This window comes from Nuphar pumila, chromosome 12 (assembly GCF_984573655.1).
Source record: "Nuphar pumila chromosome 12, dmNupPumi1.hap1.1, whole genome shotgun sequence".
NCBI classification, from domain to species: Eukaryota; Viridiplantae; Streptophyta; class Magnoliopsida; order Nymphaeales; family Nymphaeaceae; genus Nuphar; species Nuphar pumila.
In genome coordinates, this window is record NC_143260.1 from 38,118,473 (window position 1) to 38,135,496 (window position 17,024).

Genomic DNA, 17,024 nt, shown 5'->3' on the forward strand with positions numbered 1-17,024 from the left:
ATATATATATTTATATATACATAAGTTAACATGCCCCCTCAAACTTTACGGGGAGAAGACTGAAAGTTTGCCAAGAAGAAACATGAATCGTGGAGTTGGGAGCGCCTTGGTGAAGAAGTCAGTTAGTTGATACTCTGAGGTGACATATGGCAATGTGATGGTCCCTTTGAGATATTCGTCTCGAACATAATGGCAATCCATTTCGATATGCTTGGTCCGCTCATGAAAGGTGTGATTGCTGGCAATGTATATCGCACTCTTGTTATCACAACAGAGCTTGGTGGGAGTGGAAATGTTAACGCCCATGTCACTAAGAAGACTTCTGAGCCACACAATCTCCATAGTTGTTATCTCCATAGCCCGATATTCAGCTTCAGTAGATGATAAGGAGACCTTCTGCTGCTTCTTGCATCTCCACGAGATGAGAGATTCACCTAAAAAAATGCAAAGACCCGTAATTGAGATCCGATCATTGGGATTTCCTCCCCAGTCAGCATCAGTAAAAGCAGTTAATTCAAGAGATGAGGAAGAGGATAAGAAGAGTCCCTTGGAGATGGTATTTTTGATATATCGCACAATTCTCATTACGGTCGCCATATGAACCGTAGTAGGAGCGTGCTGAAATTGGCTCGCTGCATGAACCGCATGAGCTATATCTGGACGTGTGATGGATAGATAGGTGAGGGATCCAATTAATTGGCGGTAGGGAGTTGGATCTTCAAGAAGAACACCATCTTCAAGTCTTAGTTTCGCATTGATAACTTCAGGAGTCTCCACTTTCTTTTCATCAGATATTCCTGATTTGGTACAAATTTCCACAGCTAACTTCATTTGAGATAAGATGTACCCACGCGCTGAATAAGCCACTTCAATTCCTAAAAAATATCTCAAATAACCAAGGTCAGACATATCAAAAGTATCTTTTAATATAGACTTAACATCATTTACTCCCTTTTTGTCATTCCCAGTGATGATCATATCATCAACATACAACAAAAGCATAATAATAGAGTCACCTGTTCTTTTGACAAAAAGAGCAGTGTCAGTATAACAAGAAGAAAAACCTAAATTGATTAATACATTACTAAACCTATCATACCAAGCTTTAGGAGCTTGCTTAAGTCCATATAAAGCCTTTTTTAATTTTAAAACTTTTCCATTTAAATTCATACCTGGAGGTGGTTCCATATAAACTTCTTCATTTAAATTACCATTCAAGAAAGCATTTTTAACATCAAGTTGAAAGATGGGCCATTTTTTGACAGAAGCTATAGCAATAAGGGTTCGAACACTAGTCATTCGAGCAACAGGGGCAAAAGTTTCATCATAGTCTACCCCATACTCTTGGGCAAAACCTTTGGCTACCAACCTAGCCTTATATCTTTCCAATGAACCATCACTCTTAGTTTTTACTTTAAACACCCATCTACATCCAACAGTTTTCTTGCCATTGGGAGGATCAATGATTTCCCAAGTTTGTGCCTTTTTAAGGGCATTAAGTTCAAGCTCCATAGCTTCATTCCAATGATCATATTGTTTAGCATCATTGTAATGTGATGGTTCATGAAAGGAGTGAAGAGCAAGAAGACATGCTCGATAATTAGGGGAAAAAGAGTCATAAGAAACAAATCTATTTGGAATCTTAGGAATGCGATTTGATCTTCTTTGAGAGGTTTCTTCTATCGACTCATTTTGAGAAAATCTTTCAAGGGCACATGGAGGATTTCTTTCATTCCTTCTAGAGTAGATTTGTATTTGTCTTGACGCATTTTCTTCTAAGTTTTGATCATTATTTGGATGTTCAACAAGATCTTCAAGAGGTTCATTAAGATCAATATGATCATCTATGATGTTTTCTTGAGGTAACAAGTCAAATAAAAAGGAATAGTCAATATTTTCATTTGGTTGATGCGAAAAACCATTTTATTCTTCGAGAAATGTGACATCTTTTGAGATATAAAGTTTATTATTAAGGATGTCAAAACATCGATATCCTTTTTGTTTTTCGCCATATCCCAAAAAAATACATTCAATAGCCCTAGGAGAAAGTTTATCATTTTTGCGAGTTAAAACAAAGCATTTACATCCAAAAATTCTTAATCTTTTATAATCGGGAGACATATTGTAAAGTTTTTCAAATGGAGAAAGATTTTTCAAAGAGGATGAAGGGATTCTATTGATGAGATATGTTGAAGTTAGAACCGCTTCGGCCCAAAAGGATTTTGGGATATTTTTTGAAATCAATAATGTTCTTGTAGTTTCTATTATGTGCCTATGCTTTCTTTCCGCAAGACCATTTTGTTGCGGAGTGTTGGGACAAGAACGTTAATGACAAATTCCATTTTCTTTTAAGTAATTTTGAAAATCATTAGACATATATTCACCTCCCGAATCGGACCTAAGAATAGATAGATTTCCCAAAAATTGATTTTTAACCATTGCATGAAATTCTTTAAAGAACGAGAAGACTTCAGATTTGCGACTTAAGAAGTATATCCACGTAAATCTAGTGAAGTCATCAATAAAGACCACATAATACGAAAAACCTCCTTTAGATAAAATTGGGGATGGTCCCCACACATCGGAATGAACAAGTTCAAATGGCCGAGTGGCAAAATAACTTCTTTGAGGAAACGGAGTAGCTTTAGATTTCCCAAAAATGCAATCTTTACAAGTCATGTGATTGTCTTTACAAGTATTGTTCAAAAAAGGGAAAAGAGACATTTTTACAAAATTTGGATGACCAAGTCTCTCATGCCAAATTCCAATACTTTTGTCTTTGACAAGATTGCAAGATGACTTAGATGGAAGCGTCAAAAAGTCCATAAAATAGAGATCACCCCTTCTATGGCCTTGCCCAATCAGCTTCCCTGACTGGAGATCTTGCACGATGCAATCTTTAGGTGAGAAAGAGACTTGGCATCCATGGTCGGTGATTTGGGAAACAGAAAAAAGATTTAAATTAATTTTTGGAACAACTCTTCCTTTAGGAACAAAAAAGTTTTGAGAATTTTTGAAGTCAAGTGTTCCAATACTTTCAATTTTTAAAGACGTTCCATCGGCCGTTGAGACATAGGAGGACATAGGTTTGAAAAAAACATTGGAAAGGGAGTTTTTATGAGATGTCATATGGAAAGAAGCACCAGAGTCTAGTATCCACATACCTGGAGGTGATGAAGAGTAGGCGATGGCGGCTCCAGATGTTGAAGGAGAAGACTTGAGAAGGTGATGGAGAACTTCGGAGATATGATTAAGAGTTTCTTTGATATCTCCTTCTTTGGTACTTTCTTCCTTCTTTGGAGAATTTTCTCCAACCGCGGCAACCTTTCCTTTAAGCTTAGGACAAACCGGTCTAATGTGTCCCGGTTCATTACAATAGTGGCATATGATTCCCTTTCTAGGCCCATTGATATTTTTGTTAAAGTGGGGAGGTCTATATGCTTTAACATTTGATCCGGGCCTATTAACGGTCAAAACCTCATCATTCCTAATGCTCAAGCCAAGTCGAGTTTCTTCTTGACATACCTCGGCAAGAGAATCTTCAATAGATAGGGCTTTGCTTCTATGGAGAAGAGATGCCCTCACTTGTTCAAATTCCGGGCGAAGTCCATGAAGGAATTGAAAAAAATGCTCATTTTCAATTTGTTCCCTTCTTAGTTCAATGTCTTGTGGAGCAACCCATTTGGGCTCAAGAAGGGCAAGCTCATCCCAAAGAGGAGTTAGAGAGCTAAAATAGTCCCGGACACTCATATCCATTTGTTTGGTGGAACGAATTTTTTCTTGGCAAAAGAATTGCCAAGCAAGATCCTTTTGGGTATACATATCCTTAAGGAAAAACCAAGCCTCATTGGCTCTTCTAAACTTGGCAATATTGGCACAATTTTTAAGATCTACATTGTTCATAAACCATGCCAAGATTTTGGCATGGTTACTTTCCCAATCCTCGATTTTGGATTGATGTTCACTAATGGCTTTGATGCGCTCATCGCCATCTAAAGCCTTTTCAACTTCATTTTCAATTTTGGTAAGAACAAGAGAGGGTTCGGGAGTAGTCCCCATAACAAAACCCCAAAGTTTCTTACCTCTTAGATGATTTTCCATAGCGGAGGCCCACATGAGATAGTTGGACCCATTTAGCTTGAAAGAGAGCTCCACTTTAGAATCACGTTCCATCGGCACCAAATATACTTCCTTTCTTCAAAACTTTGAGAGGCACGCTTTCCAAGATGACAAAAGAGAAGCCCAATCACCAACCGAGCTCTGATACCATGTAATGAAAAGAGGCGGAAGCACCAATAGAGCAAAAAGTCACTCCTTAAGAGTGACTACAAGAGCCAAGAACACAAACACCAAATGTGCACACACAAAACTCACAAATATAGGAAATGACTTAAAGTCGTAAGTTGGATTTATTGAAGAAAGGAAGAGAAGGGTGTAAAAACCCATACATTTACAAGGGGGAACCTCCTCTTTATATAGAGGAGGGAAGCACTAAAGAGGACCCATAAAGGGGGCTCCCTTCTAGTCGTTGGGAGCCCCAACGGTCATAAATATGACTGTTGGGGCCCCAACGACTAGATGGGTGGGCCCCTTTATGATTCCAAAAAGCAAAAAGACAAAATAAAAAAGGAAAAAGAAAAAAGGGAAAAAGAGAAAAAGGTGAAAAAGAAAAAGGTACATTTGAGAATTACAAAAATACCCCTATCGGGTTTTTGGTTTATACAAAACAGAAAAAGAAAATATAATTATGTATATATACATATATACGTATATATACTTATATATATATACTAATGTATATATATATATATATAAGTATATGTATATATATTTATATATACATAATTTAACACAAAGTACACTATCAAGTCAAATTCATAGAGACAAATAAATAGTTGCCTTTGGAGATAGAGCACATTCTCTGAGCTAGAATGAGCATATAGTATCATATGCACATATGCAGCGATAGAAATGTTTTCCATGACCATCCCTCTTGAAACCCATCAGCCATACAACTCTTGTAAAGGATCCCCCTAGCCTTTTCAAGGTTTCAAAAGGCAAAAGGTGAGGTAAAGCATTTTACTGAATTAAGTATAGGGCATAATTCTTGGGCTGTTTGAAATGGAAACCATGCAAGAAAGCATCTGAAATTTGGAAAACTATTAGAAAAAAGTACAGAAATGAAAATTTTCAATAGAAAAAATCATCAAAGAAAGGGAATTCAGCTATTTGGTAATGAACCCCACCAATGGTTATCTACATTTCTATCATGGACACCACCCAATGATTTCATGAGTCATGATTCATGACAGCTAGAAATTTCACAAAGAAAAATCTTTTACAGTGAAAGCAAGCCCATTGAGAATTTTCCACTTTTTGTCATCCATGATGAACATGAAACCATCTTAATTTGTTGGAATTGAATAACCAAAACCTAAAGTAATCCACATAATAGCAGTGATTCCATATACTCAACCTGTCTGCTGATTGAAATGCATTTACTTAAAAAGACATTTGTGTGTGTTGCCAGCAATCACAACAAACTTTGATATGCTACGTGGAATTTACATAGTCAATCTAACAAAAACTGAATTATGCATTGAACCATATAAATGCATTGCAATCTAAGGACTTCAAAAGAATGGAGAGTACTTTAATTGAATAGCACTATACCAATTTCCATTTTTCTGCTACAATACGACCAAGTATGCCTGGACCCACAATCAGTAAATCCTTTTCCCCGACCAAACCAGCAGAAGAGACCTCCAGGTCTTCATAAGCTGAACCTGTATACACAAATTTAAAAAGTTTTAATCTTGCAAAGCTTTATGTATGGAGAGCGAGAGAGATGTGCTTCATGCAGTTGATACTCAAATAGCCTGTCCACTCATCGTGCATTAATATTCGCTACATTATGTTTGCTAGCAATAATTCAGTACTTGGCCCTCTACAAAAATAAAACAAAAAATCAAAATACTCTACGGTTTCAACTGAAAAGACGTCGTCATTCACAACTGGGTCAGGATCCTGACCCAATACGTTTTATTTTATTTAAACACATGCTCATTAATGGCATGTTGTAATTTTAATATTTTATGTAATAGGTATTTTCGTACCCTAATTTCTGTACATGTGTATACTTAATGAAATGCAAGAATTGCAGGCCCTATTGGGTTTTCCTCTACAGCCATCAGAGCCTCTCTCTCCTCCCTCATTGTTTTCTGACATGGTATCAGAGCAGTGATCCTCTCCAAGCTCTGCAGTTCCAAGGTATTTTTCTTACTCTTCTTTTTCTTAAATCTCTAAGCCATCTAAGCCAATGTATTCTGCAAAATCTCCTGTCAACCATATTCTCTTTCTTTTTCTTCTCTGCATATCTTTCCCATCTCTGAAATCTGCATCTTGGTTTCTAAAATCTGCATCTACCCTTTCTCTTTTAAAATCTGAATCTACATCTATCCTTTCTCTTTTAAAATCTGAATCTGCGTATTCACCCTCCTCTTGTTCTAATCTCATACGGTTTGACGTGATTCCATTTTCTTTTCACATCACATCCATATCGTTTCTCGATTTCTTCAGAAAAATAAGGTCAGTTTTAGATCTGAGTAAAATATCAGATTTCTTTTTCCTTTGGGTTTCCATTTCTTTTATTCCTCTTTGCATTTTTCAAAAAGAAAAACACGTTACATTGAAATAACGTGTTTCTGTTTTCCTTTTCATTGAATGGTCTTTATTCAGACCAGTTTGCTGCATAAACTCTGTTTCTGTCTCGGGTTGGTCTGCAAAAAAAAAAGGAGACAGTCGAGTTCTCTAAAATTGCGTCTTGGTTCTGACTTTTATTTGTTATTCTTTCAAAGTCTTGCTTTGGCCTCCAATCGCCTATGGATTCTTTTTTTGCTTCTCAATCTAGTCTTTCTTTCAACTTTCTTAACCAACTTATATCTGAAAAACCGAACTCCAATTTTCTCACCTGGAAAAGACAAATCATCCCATTCATAAGAAGCCAGGACCTTTCTGGACATCTAGATGGCTCTGTTTCTGTCCTTCCAAAGTTCATTTCACAAGATGGCAAGACTGGGGAGGGTGACACTTCCATCACTTTTGTCAGAAATCCAGAATATATATCCTGGATGAAGCGAGATCAGGCTTTGGTTACCTACATCACTTCTACCCTGTCACAGGAGGTGCTTGTGGCAATCCCAGATGACTGCACAACCATGCAGTTATGGCATCGTCTTGTTCAGACGTATTCTCAAGTTTCTTAGGCCAGAATTCTATTTTTAAAGAAAAAGTTTCAAATGCTGAGAAAGGACTCCATGACTGTCATAGAGTACAACAACTACGCCTTCATCCCAAAACAATTGGGGTCAGCGATATGAACCAAAAAAAGAAATTCATTTTGGGTCTTCCACATGAATCCTTTTCCTCCAATCATTTCTATCCAATGCCATGTCCTCGTTGAGGTTCAAAGCATTCATATCCTTTCCTATCATCTCCATCCAAGTCTTCCTAGGCCTACCCCGACCTCTTTTAACTAATATATTTTCCCATTTCTCCAACCTTCTAACTGGAGCATCATTAGGCCTTCGCCGAATATGCCCAAACCACCGTAAACGATTCTCTCGCATCTTATTTTCAATGACTGTCATAGAGTATTTAAACAAAATGAAAACTATCACAGATCAGTTGGCTATTGTGGATTGCGCGGTTAGTGATAAAGATATGGTGCAATAAACCTTGAGCGGGCTGGGACCCGATTATCATATGATGGTTACTTCCTTGCTGTGTTTACCAGACTTACCTACTTTTGAAGATCTTCGTGCTAAGCTCTTACAGTATGAGATGACTTTGAAAGGATTCTCTAAAGGTAATCACAATCCCATTGGAGCACACGATGTTCTTGCCATAGGAGTTAACTATGGTCGAGGACGTGGCAGGTATGAATCTCAAGAAAGGGGAGGTAAAGAGAGGAATGGACAAGGAGCTCGTGAAATATTACCTACACCCAATATGTCTCCTAATCTGCAAAGGCAAAGGACAATACCCACTTGCTTTCTCTACAACAAAAGAGGGCACATGAAGGCAAATTGTTGGTTTAACCCGCAAAATAGAGGAAAGCAATTAGAAACAAGAAAGGGAACAGATACATTGAAGAATAGTGGAGAAGTCAAAGAAGTGTTATTATCTGCCTTGGCTGAATTTAACATCAAACAGAATGATTAAGGCACTTAGTATGTTGATTCTGGTGCAGTTACTCATGTCACTGGTGATGCTGGTAAGTTCCTAAATCTTGTTTCTTATGTTGGTAGAAATAGTATAGTCACTGAAGATGGGTCTACCACCATATTTCACACATTGGAATCTGTAATTCCTATGTCCAACTCTTCTCTTGCTCTTTCAAATGTCATTCATGCTCCTAATATCAAGAAAAATATTGTTTCTATCTCTAAGCTTGTAGATGACATTAATGCTTCAATTGAGTTAAATCCTTTTTTTGTTTATGTTAAGGACCTTCACATGAGGGAAACGTTCGCTGAAGGAAAACATCAAGGGAATATGTATGTGTTCCAAGAGAATCCTTCATCTTGTGTTCAGCCCGTTGACTCCATCGTGAAGCTCACATCATTATCTTTAGTTCCTTCTGATAGTATTTTTAATCTTTCTGAATGTATTGAGCCAAATCTTTGGCATGGTCGTCTGGGTCATTGTAGTAGTCGCTTTATTGATAAGCTTGTTTCAAGTAGTCTTATTCCCAAGTCAAGTATGAGTTTAAGCGTCGATAATAGAAAATGTTCTAGTTGTCTTCAGTGTAGGAGTCATGTTCTTCCATTTCATTCTATTAAGTTTCTTCAATGTCTGGCACTAGATATTATCTTATTTTTGTTGACAGTTATTCTCGATATACATGGATCTTCTTTATAAAAAGTAAATCTGAAACCTTCAAGTTATTTCAGAATTTTCATTCCTTTGTTCAAAATCAATTCTCTGAGAATATCATTTGTTTCCAATGTGAGGGGGGGGGTGAATTCTCTTCAAATGACTTTATTAGTTTCCTCCAGACAAATAGAATAAGTAGGCAGGTGTCTTGCCCTCATACACCTCAACAGAATGGGATTGCTGAACGGAAGCATTGCCATATTGTCGAGTGTAATGAGCATGATGCATGATAGTAATCTTCCAGTTACCTTCTGGATAGAGGCTTTTTCACACAACAGTCTATGTCATAAATCGATTGCCCATGAACATCTTGGAAAACAAATCACCCTATTTCTCTTTGCATGGTGTGCATCCAAACTATCATGATTTGCGTGTTTTCGGGTGTGTATGTTATGTTCATATTGACAGTTCCATGCGACACAAGTTTCAGGATAAGGCCTTAAAGTGCAGATTTGTTGGGTACGCTGATGATTACAAAAGCTACATATGTTATGATCCTGTGAACAAGCACATCAAAATATTCAGAAATATTGTGTTTGACGAATCAACTTTTGGGTATAGTGCTAACACTCCGCCAAAAATTGAAGTCTATCATCCTTGGTTGAACTCAGATCTCTTTTCTAGTATTGATGATATTTGTTCTTCTAAATGTAATCAAAGAGATGAGGAAAACGTACCTACTGTTGGGCAAAAAACTCAGGAAAATGTGATTCTTGAACCACTGTTAGCCCCCGAAAGGTATAAAGGCATTGTTTACTCTAGACGTGAGAAGGAGATACCTCTCAGCTCTAATCAGGAGCAGAATTCTCCTTTTGTTTCCATTCAATCACCTGTTCACAGAAGGTCTACTTGATCTCGACATCCTATTGATAAGTGGGTTAGTTATGAGAACTTTACGATGGATTTTCAACTCTTCTTAGCCTCTTTGGGCAAGAAAGATCAACCCACAACATTATTAGAATATGGATCGGATATGGATCCATTGAAGGATCCATATCACGTGTATATTTACGTATTTTGTATTACTAATGCAAGGCAGTTTTGTCCATGCAAAAAAAATTGTAACCCTATTAAACTTAACAATGTTTTAATGCAGCCAAGGAAGATTAGAGTGGTTGCTGATTCTTAACAGGTACCCGAGTTATCTTTCTTCTCTTTCTCTTCTCATTTCTCAATTCTTGCAGCAGTTTTCTCATGGTATCAGAGCATCGACCCCTCTGGGAATAAAAAGGGTCTTCATCGGAACCAAGAAAAGTTGTGTTCCCTTTCTCATCAAAGTTGTGTTCCCCAACTTCTTGTCTTCCATTTTGTCTCACGCAAAGGCTGCTGACTGAATAAAGTTGCACTTTTGTCTTGGTCTTCTAGCCATCAAGTTTGTCTCATCTGAATAAAGATGCACCCTTGTCAGCCATCAGGTTTTACTCCTTTATTTCTCTTGTCTCATCTGAATAAAGTTGCACCCTCTTTCTTCTTGTCAGGTTTTACTCCTTTATTCCTCTTGTCCCATCTGAATAAAGCTGCCCCTCTTTACTTCTTGTCGTCACATTTTTTTCAGATGATTCCCCATCTCACGTGACACCTGGTAAAGTCTGGTCACACAAGTCCCTTTTATTTTATATATATTTTTTTGCTTTGGCCACATAAAAAAATGGACAATGACTATTATTGAGTTCTTAAATCAAGTCAAAAGCATCACAGATCAACTAGCCATTGTTGGATATCCAGTGTCCGATAAAGAAAAAGTGCAACAGAGCTTGAATGCCTTGGGATCAGAGTATCATGTCCTTGTAACTTCCTTACTGTGCTTGCCTATGTTACCTAGTTTTGAAGATTTGCGTGCTAAATTGTTCCAGTATGAGATGTCCTTGAAAAGCATTTTTGATGCTTCAACAGGGCAATCATCTATGCATGATGTTTTTGCCACCGGGATGACTGTTGATCGTACACGAGGAGGGCGTGGCAACAGAGGTTACAAATCCAGGGTGGACGTGGGTTGCTACCTACACCAAATGTCACTCCCAGTCTGACAAGAAATGTTCTCACATGTTACCAGTGCAACAAACGTGGCCACATCAAAGCCAATTGCCGGTTCAATCCTCAGAATTCTCAAAATCACAATAGAATACAAAACAATAGAAATGTTGCTACATCAGGATCTACGGGTACCTTTCATGCCAGTGATGATGCTAAGGATCTTCTCTTGTCAGCTATAGCTAACTTGAACCTGAAGCAGAATGATGATGGAATATGGTATGTCGACTCTAGGGCAGCTGCTCATGTCATTGGCAATGCAGGTAAGTTCTCTACCTTGATCCCTTATTTTGGAAAATCTAATATTATAACTGGAGATGGAACTCACCACTCTATCTCAAACGTAGGCAACGTCTTCATTCCTTTGTCTGAATCTTTATCCATTCCTTTATCTTATGTTGTGCATGCACCAAATATAAAGAAAAATAGTCTTTGTTTCCAAGCTTGTTGATTCTACCAATTCATCTGTTGAATTTACTCCTACTTCTGTCTTTGTCAAGGATCTTCAAACGAAGAAGACGTTTGCTAAAAGAGAGCGACGTGGAAACATGTATATCTTCAATGAAGATTCAGACTCCAATGTTCTGAAGCCTTCCAACTCCGATCACTTCTCTAGAAGTGTTTTAAGTATATCTCAATGTAATAAGCCAGAAATTTGGCATTCTCGTCTTGGTCATTGTAGTCAAGTCTTTATTGAAAAATTAGTGTCTAATGGATTTCTTCCAGAGTCTGTTCCACCTTCGTTGAAGAATAAGATATGTTCCAGTTGTCAGGTTTGCAAAAGTCATGTACTTCCTTTTCATTAAATAAATAAAAGAGCCTCCATGCCTTTTGAGATAATATGCTCTGATGTTTGGGGCCCAGCCCCCAATCCTTCTTCTTCTGGAAGTAAATATTATGTATCTTTTATTGACAGTTTTTCTCGCTTTACCTGGATATTCTTTATGAAACACAAATAAGAGGTTTCCCTTATCTTTCGTCATTTTCATGCCTACGTTAATACCCAATTCTCTCAAAATATTCAAATTCTCCAATGTGATGGGGGTGGTGAGTATTCCTCCAAAGAATTTTTAGAATTTCTTCAAGATAATGGGATACATCGTAGAGTTTCTTGCCCATACACTCCACAGCAAAATGGAGTTGCTGAACGTAAACATAGACATATTATGGAGAGTGCAATGAGCATGATGCATGACTCTAACGTGCCCATTAGTCTTTGGACAGAAGCTTTTCATACTGCCACTCATGTGATAAATCGTCTTCCTATGCCTATTCTTGAGAATCAGTCTCCTTATTGTGTTCTCTTTGGAGTACATCCAGATTATGATGAGTTACGAGTTTTTGGTTGCATGTGTTATGTACATGTTGATAAATCCGTGAGAACCAAATTTCAGGACAAAGCTTCTATATGTCAATTTGTAGGTTATGCAGATGAACACAAGGGATGTTAAAATATAGTTTGCGTATGGATCTGGATCCAGATCCATACGCATGGTATGTTAATGAAACACATGCTGCTTTAGTATCATTAATGGCATCCTTGTAATATCTCTGATATTACAAGGATAGTTGTATATTTGCTGTTTTATATTAAATGATTAGGGCTTGGAGGTCGAGCATTGTGAGCCGCCCCAGCCATTGGTTTCTCTCTCTCTCCCTGTTTCCTGCAGACGTTGTATCAGATATGGAAATCTGATATGGTATCAGAGCACAGCGTGTTCATCGAGATGGGGTCAGCGTGAACAAGAAAACTCCCTGTGCGTGAAGAAGGTCTGAAACAGCAGATTTCCCCCTTCTGAAACAACGTATCTTCACAGCAGATCTCTCCTTGCGTGAAGAAGGTCTGAAACAGCAGATCTCTCCTACTGAAACAGCGTATCTTCACAGCGTACCAGTTCCCCCTTCTGAAAGTTGGTACTTTCAGCGTACCAGATATAAAACAATAGATTTCCCCCTTCTGAAGCAGATTTCCCCAAATTGAAAGTTGGTACTTTCAGCGTACCAGATATAAAATCTCTAAAACAGTAGCAGTGTGTTCCTACTTTCGCAGATCGTGAACTGCGCGTTCCTCCTTTCAGCGTGTTCCTCCTTCAGCGTACTCATCGACTGTGTTCATCCTAAGTTCTCTCTTTTTTGTCATTCTATCATCTGTGTTGGTTCCAATTTTTTTTTTTTACACATCACCAACTGTCATTCTATCATCTGTTTATTTCTTTTCATTCATCTTGTTTGCTTATTCATTATTCTACTGATATGGATTACTCTTCGTCTTCATCATCCGGTCCCTCTGCCAATTTCTTGAGTCAGCTTGTTACAAAAAAACTTACTCATTCTAATTTTTTGACATGAAAAAGGCAAATCCTTCCTTTTATACAGAGTCAGGATCTCGATGAACATTTGGATGATTTAGTTCCTATACCACCACGACTTATTTTGCAGGAAACCAAGGATGAGAAAGGTGACAAAATTACTATTTCCATTAAGAATCCAGAGTATACAGTTTGGAGGAAGCGAGATCAGTCTTTAGTTGCTTATATTACGTCAACACTCTCTCAAGAAGTGTTGGTTACTCTTTCAGATGATTGCACTGTGGCGGATCTGTGGAGTAAGTTGTCACAAACTTACTCTCAGATATCAGAATCCCGAGTTATGTTCTTAAAAAATGAATTTCAAAGTTTGAAGAAAGGCTCCATGACAGTCATGGAATACATAGGCTGCTTGAAGAGTATTACTGATCAATTGGCTGTTGTTGGAAGTGCTATTGCAGATAAAGATAAAGTTCAACAACTCCTCAGTGGATTGGGTCCTGACTTTGACATGTTTACCACAACTTTATTATGCCTTCCTCACTTGCCCACTTTTGACGACCTCCAAGCGAAACTTCTCCAGCATGAGATGATTATGAAGCAAAGGGCAGAAGGAAATGAATCAGCTCGTCCTCATTCAGTTTTGGCCATGGACACTTCTGTAGGTTTTGGACGATGGAATGGAGGGCATCAAGGAGGCAGAGGCCGCAGACGTTTTGGGCAGGGAGGACGTGGTATCTTGCCTACGCCTAATATTTCAGGGGGTTTTAACACAGGGAATCAGAGGAGAGTGCCCACTTGTTTCTTATGTAACAAAAGAGGACATGTGAAAGCTGGTTGTTGGTTCAATCTACAAAATAGAGGAAAAATAAACAAAATTGAAAATAAATCCGCTACTGCTATGGACACAAAAGGGCCATCCACAGATGTGCAACAACTTTTGTTATCAGCATTGTCACAGATGACGATCAAGCAAAATGAACAAGGCGAATGGTATGTTGATTCAGGTGCCGCCACGCATGTTACGGGTAATGCGGGTAAGTTATCTCACTTATTGCCTTATTTTGAAAAAGGTAGTATAGTTACGGGAGATGAAACTTATCACTCCATTAGTCATACTGGCAATGCACATATCCCTATGTCAAAGTCCTCACTTCACTTGTCCAATGTCCTTCTTGCTCCTAATATTAAAAAGAACATTGTTTCTGTAGCTAAACTTGTTGACGATATGAATTCTTCCGTCGAATTTACTCCCTCTTCTGTTTATGTTAAGGATCTACGAACGAATGAGACGTTCGCTAAGGGGGAGCGACAAGGAAACATGTACGTCTTCAAGGAGATCCCTTCAGTGTCTTCGTCTTCAGTCCCAGTTCTCCAGTTGAAGTCGCCCAAGCATTCTTCAGTGTCTTCGCCTTCAGAGTCTTTGTTTTTTCCTTCATTGGCAGTTTTTAATTCATCTCATTGTAATAAGCCAGATATTTGGCATAGTCGTTTGGGACATTGTAATCGAGGTTTCGTTGAAAACCTTGTATCTGATGGTCTCCTTCCAGAATCTAGTTTATGTTCATTTTCTGATACTAAAAATAAATGTTCCTCATGCGAACTCTGCAAGAGTCATGTTCTTCCTTTTCATATTATAAATAAAAGAGCTTCAAAGCCATTTGAGATTATTTGTTCTGATGTTTGGGGACCCGCACCTATTCCTTCTCTTTCGGGCAGTCGTTACTATGTTATCCTTATTGATTCCTATTCCCGTTATACTTGAATATATTTCTTAAAACACAAGCATGAAGTTTTTCAAATATTTCGGGAATTCCATTCGATGGTCAAAACAAAGTTTGCTTGTGATATTGTGCATTTACAATGTGATGGTGGAGGAGAGTATTCATCGAACGAGTTTATTGCCTTTCTTCGGGAAAAAGGAATAAGTCGACAGGTTTCTTGCCCTCATACTCCTCAACAAAATGGTGTTGCAGAGAGGAAACACAGGCATATTGTTGAGAGCGCGATGAGCATGTTACATGATAGCAATGTGCCCGTTAGTCTCTGGACAGAAGTTTTTCACACATCTGTTCATATCATAAATCGTCTTCCTATGGCACTTTTGGATTGGAAATCTCCCTATTATACTTTATTCGGGCAACATCCCTCTTACGATGAGCTGCGTGTTTTTTGTTGTGTATGTCATATACATATTGATTCATCTCTGCGAAATAAGTTTCAGGACAAGGCTGTCCAGTGCAGATTTGTGGGGTATGCAGATGAATACAAAGGTTATCGATGCTATGATCCTACTAAAAAATGTATTAGGACCTCCAGAAATGTTGTTTTTGACGAACGAAATTTTCAGGTCAATGACTCTGCAGCATTGCCATCTCGAGAATTAGAAGTATATGATCCATGGATGAGCGCAAATCTTTTTGCTAATACAGGAGAAACATGTCAGACAAATTGTCCTTCCTTCGGCTTGAGTAGGGAGTTGAATGACTCACAAATACATGTTGAATCATCCCCAGTTGAGCCACCCCCAGTAGAACGCTTCTCTGGGCAGGTATACACTAGACGAGACAAAAATACAGAGCCGAGGAATGTGGAAAGCATCGCGAATGATCCGGCTCAAAGGCCGTCACGCATTAAGCATCCTATTCAACGATGGGTGAGTTATGAGACCTTCTCCCTTGATTTCCAGTTGTTTATGTCTCAGCTCACAAAATAGGCTGAACCCACTTGTTTTAATCAAGCTCTTCAATCTCGTCATTGGAGTGAAGCTATGAATGAAGAAATGAAAGCCCTTCATGAATGCCAGACTTGGGAAATAGTCCCTCGGCCAGAAGGAAAGAATGTAGTTGGCTCAAAATGGGTTTATAAAACAAAGTATAAGCCTGAAGGAAGCATTGACACATATAAGGCACGACTTGTTGCTCGAGGATTCACACAACAATATGGTGAAGACTACGATGAAACTTTTAGTCCGGTAGTCAAAATGGGTACTATTCGTGTCATCATATCCCTAGCAGTCGATCGAGGTTGGAGCCTTAGCCAGATGGATGTTAAAAATGCATTTTTGCATGGAACTTTAAAGGAAGAAGTGTATATGGAGCAACCTCCTGGTTATGCCGAGAAGGATCCTACTGCCTAGGTGTGCAAACTAAGGAAATCTCTGTATGAATTGAAACAAGCGTCCCGTTCCTGGTTTGAAAGTTTCTCTATGCAAATTCAAAGTTATGGTTTTAGAAGATGCTCTCTGGATCACTCACTCTTTATTTGCCAAAAGGCAGACATTGTTATACTTCTTCTTATATATGTTGATGACATTGTGATCACTGGGAGTTCAGATAATCATGTGCAAGACGTGAAACAGTTTTTAATGAAAACTTTCAAAATGAAAGATTTAGGGGAGTTGAGGTACTTTCTTGGTGTAGAAGTTGACAGACAACAAGACGCATTGACACTCATGCAACAAAAATACACTCTTGACCTTCTAAAAAGAGCCGGGATGACGAATTGCAAACCAGTCAGTACTCCTAGTGTTTTACATCAAAGGCTGAGCTCTGAAGATGGTCATCTTTGTGTCAACCCTACAATGTATAGAAGTCTCGTAGGAATGTTACAGTACTTGACCTTTACCAGACCTGATATAGTTTATGCTGTCAATCAGGTATCCCAGTTTATGCATGCTCCAACAGAGGGTCATATGGAAGTTGTGAAGCGCATTCTACGTTATTTAAAAGGAATTATAGGAGATGTACT

At 38.3% G+C, this 17,024-nt stretch overlaps 1 protein-coding gene across 2 annotated transcripts in view; it reads right to left on the bottom strand.

Annotated features, from left to right (window-relative positions):
* LOC149820749 (uncharacterized) overlaps window positions 1-17,024 on the bottom strand; it is a 41,558-nt gene that overhangs the window by 18,267 nt on the left and 6,267 nt on the right. For both annotated transcript variants that reach the window (XM_089982424.1, XM_089982423.1), the window contains exon 2: window positions 5,674-5,786. In XM_089982424.1, coding sequence (XP_089838550.1) covers window positions 5,674-5,786 — 113 coding nt within the window. The remainder of the gene's footprint in view (window positions 1-5,673; window positions 5,787-17,024) is intronic.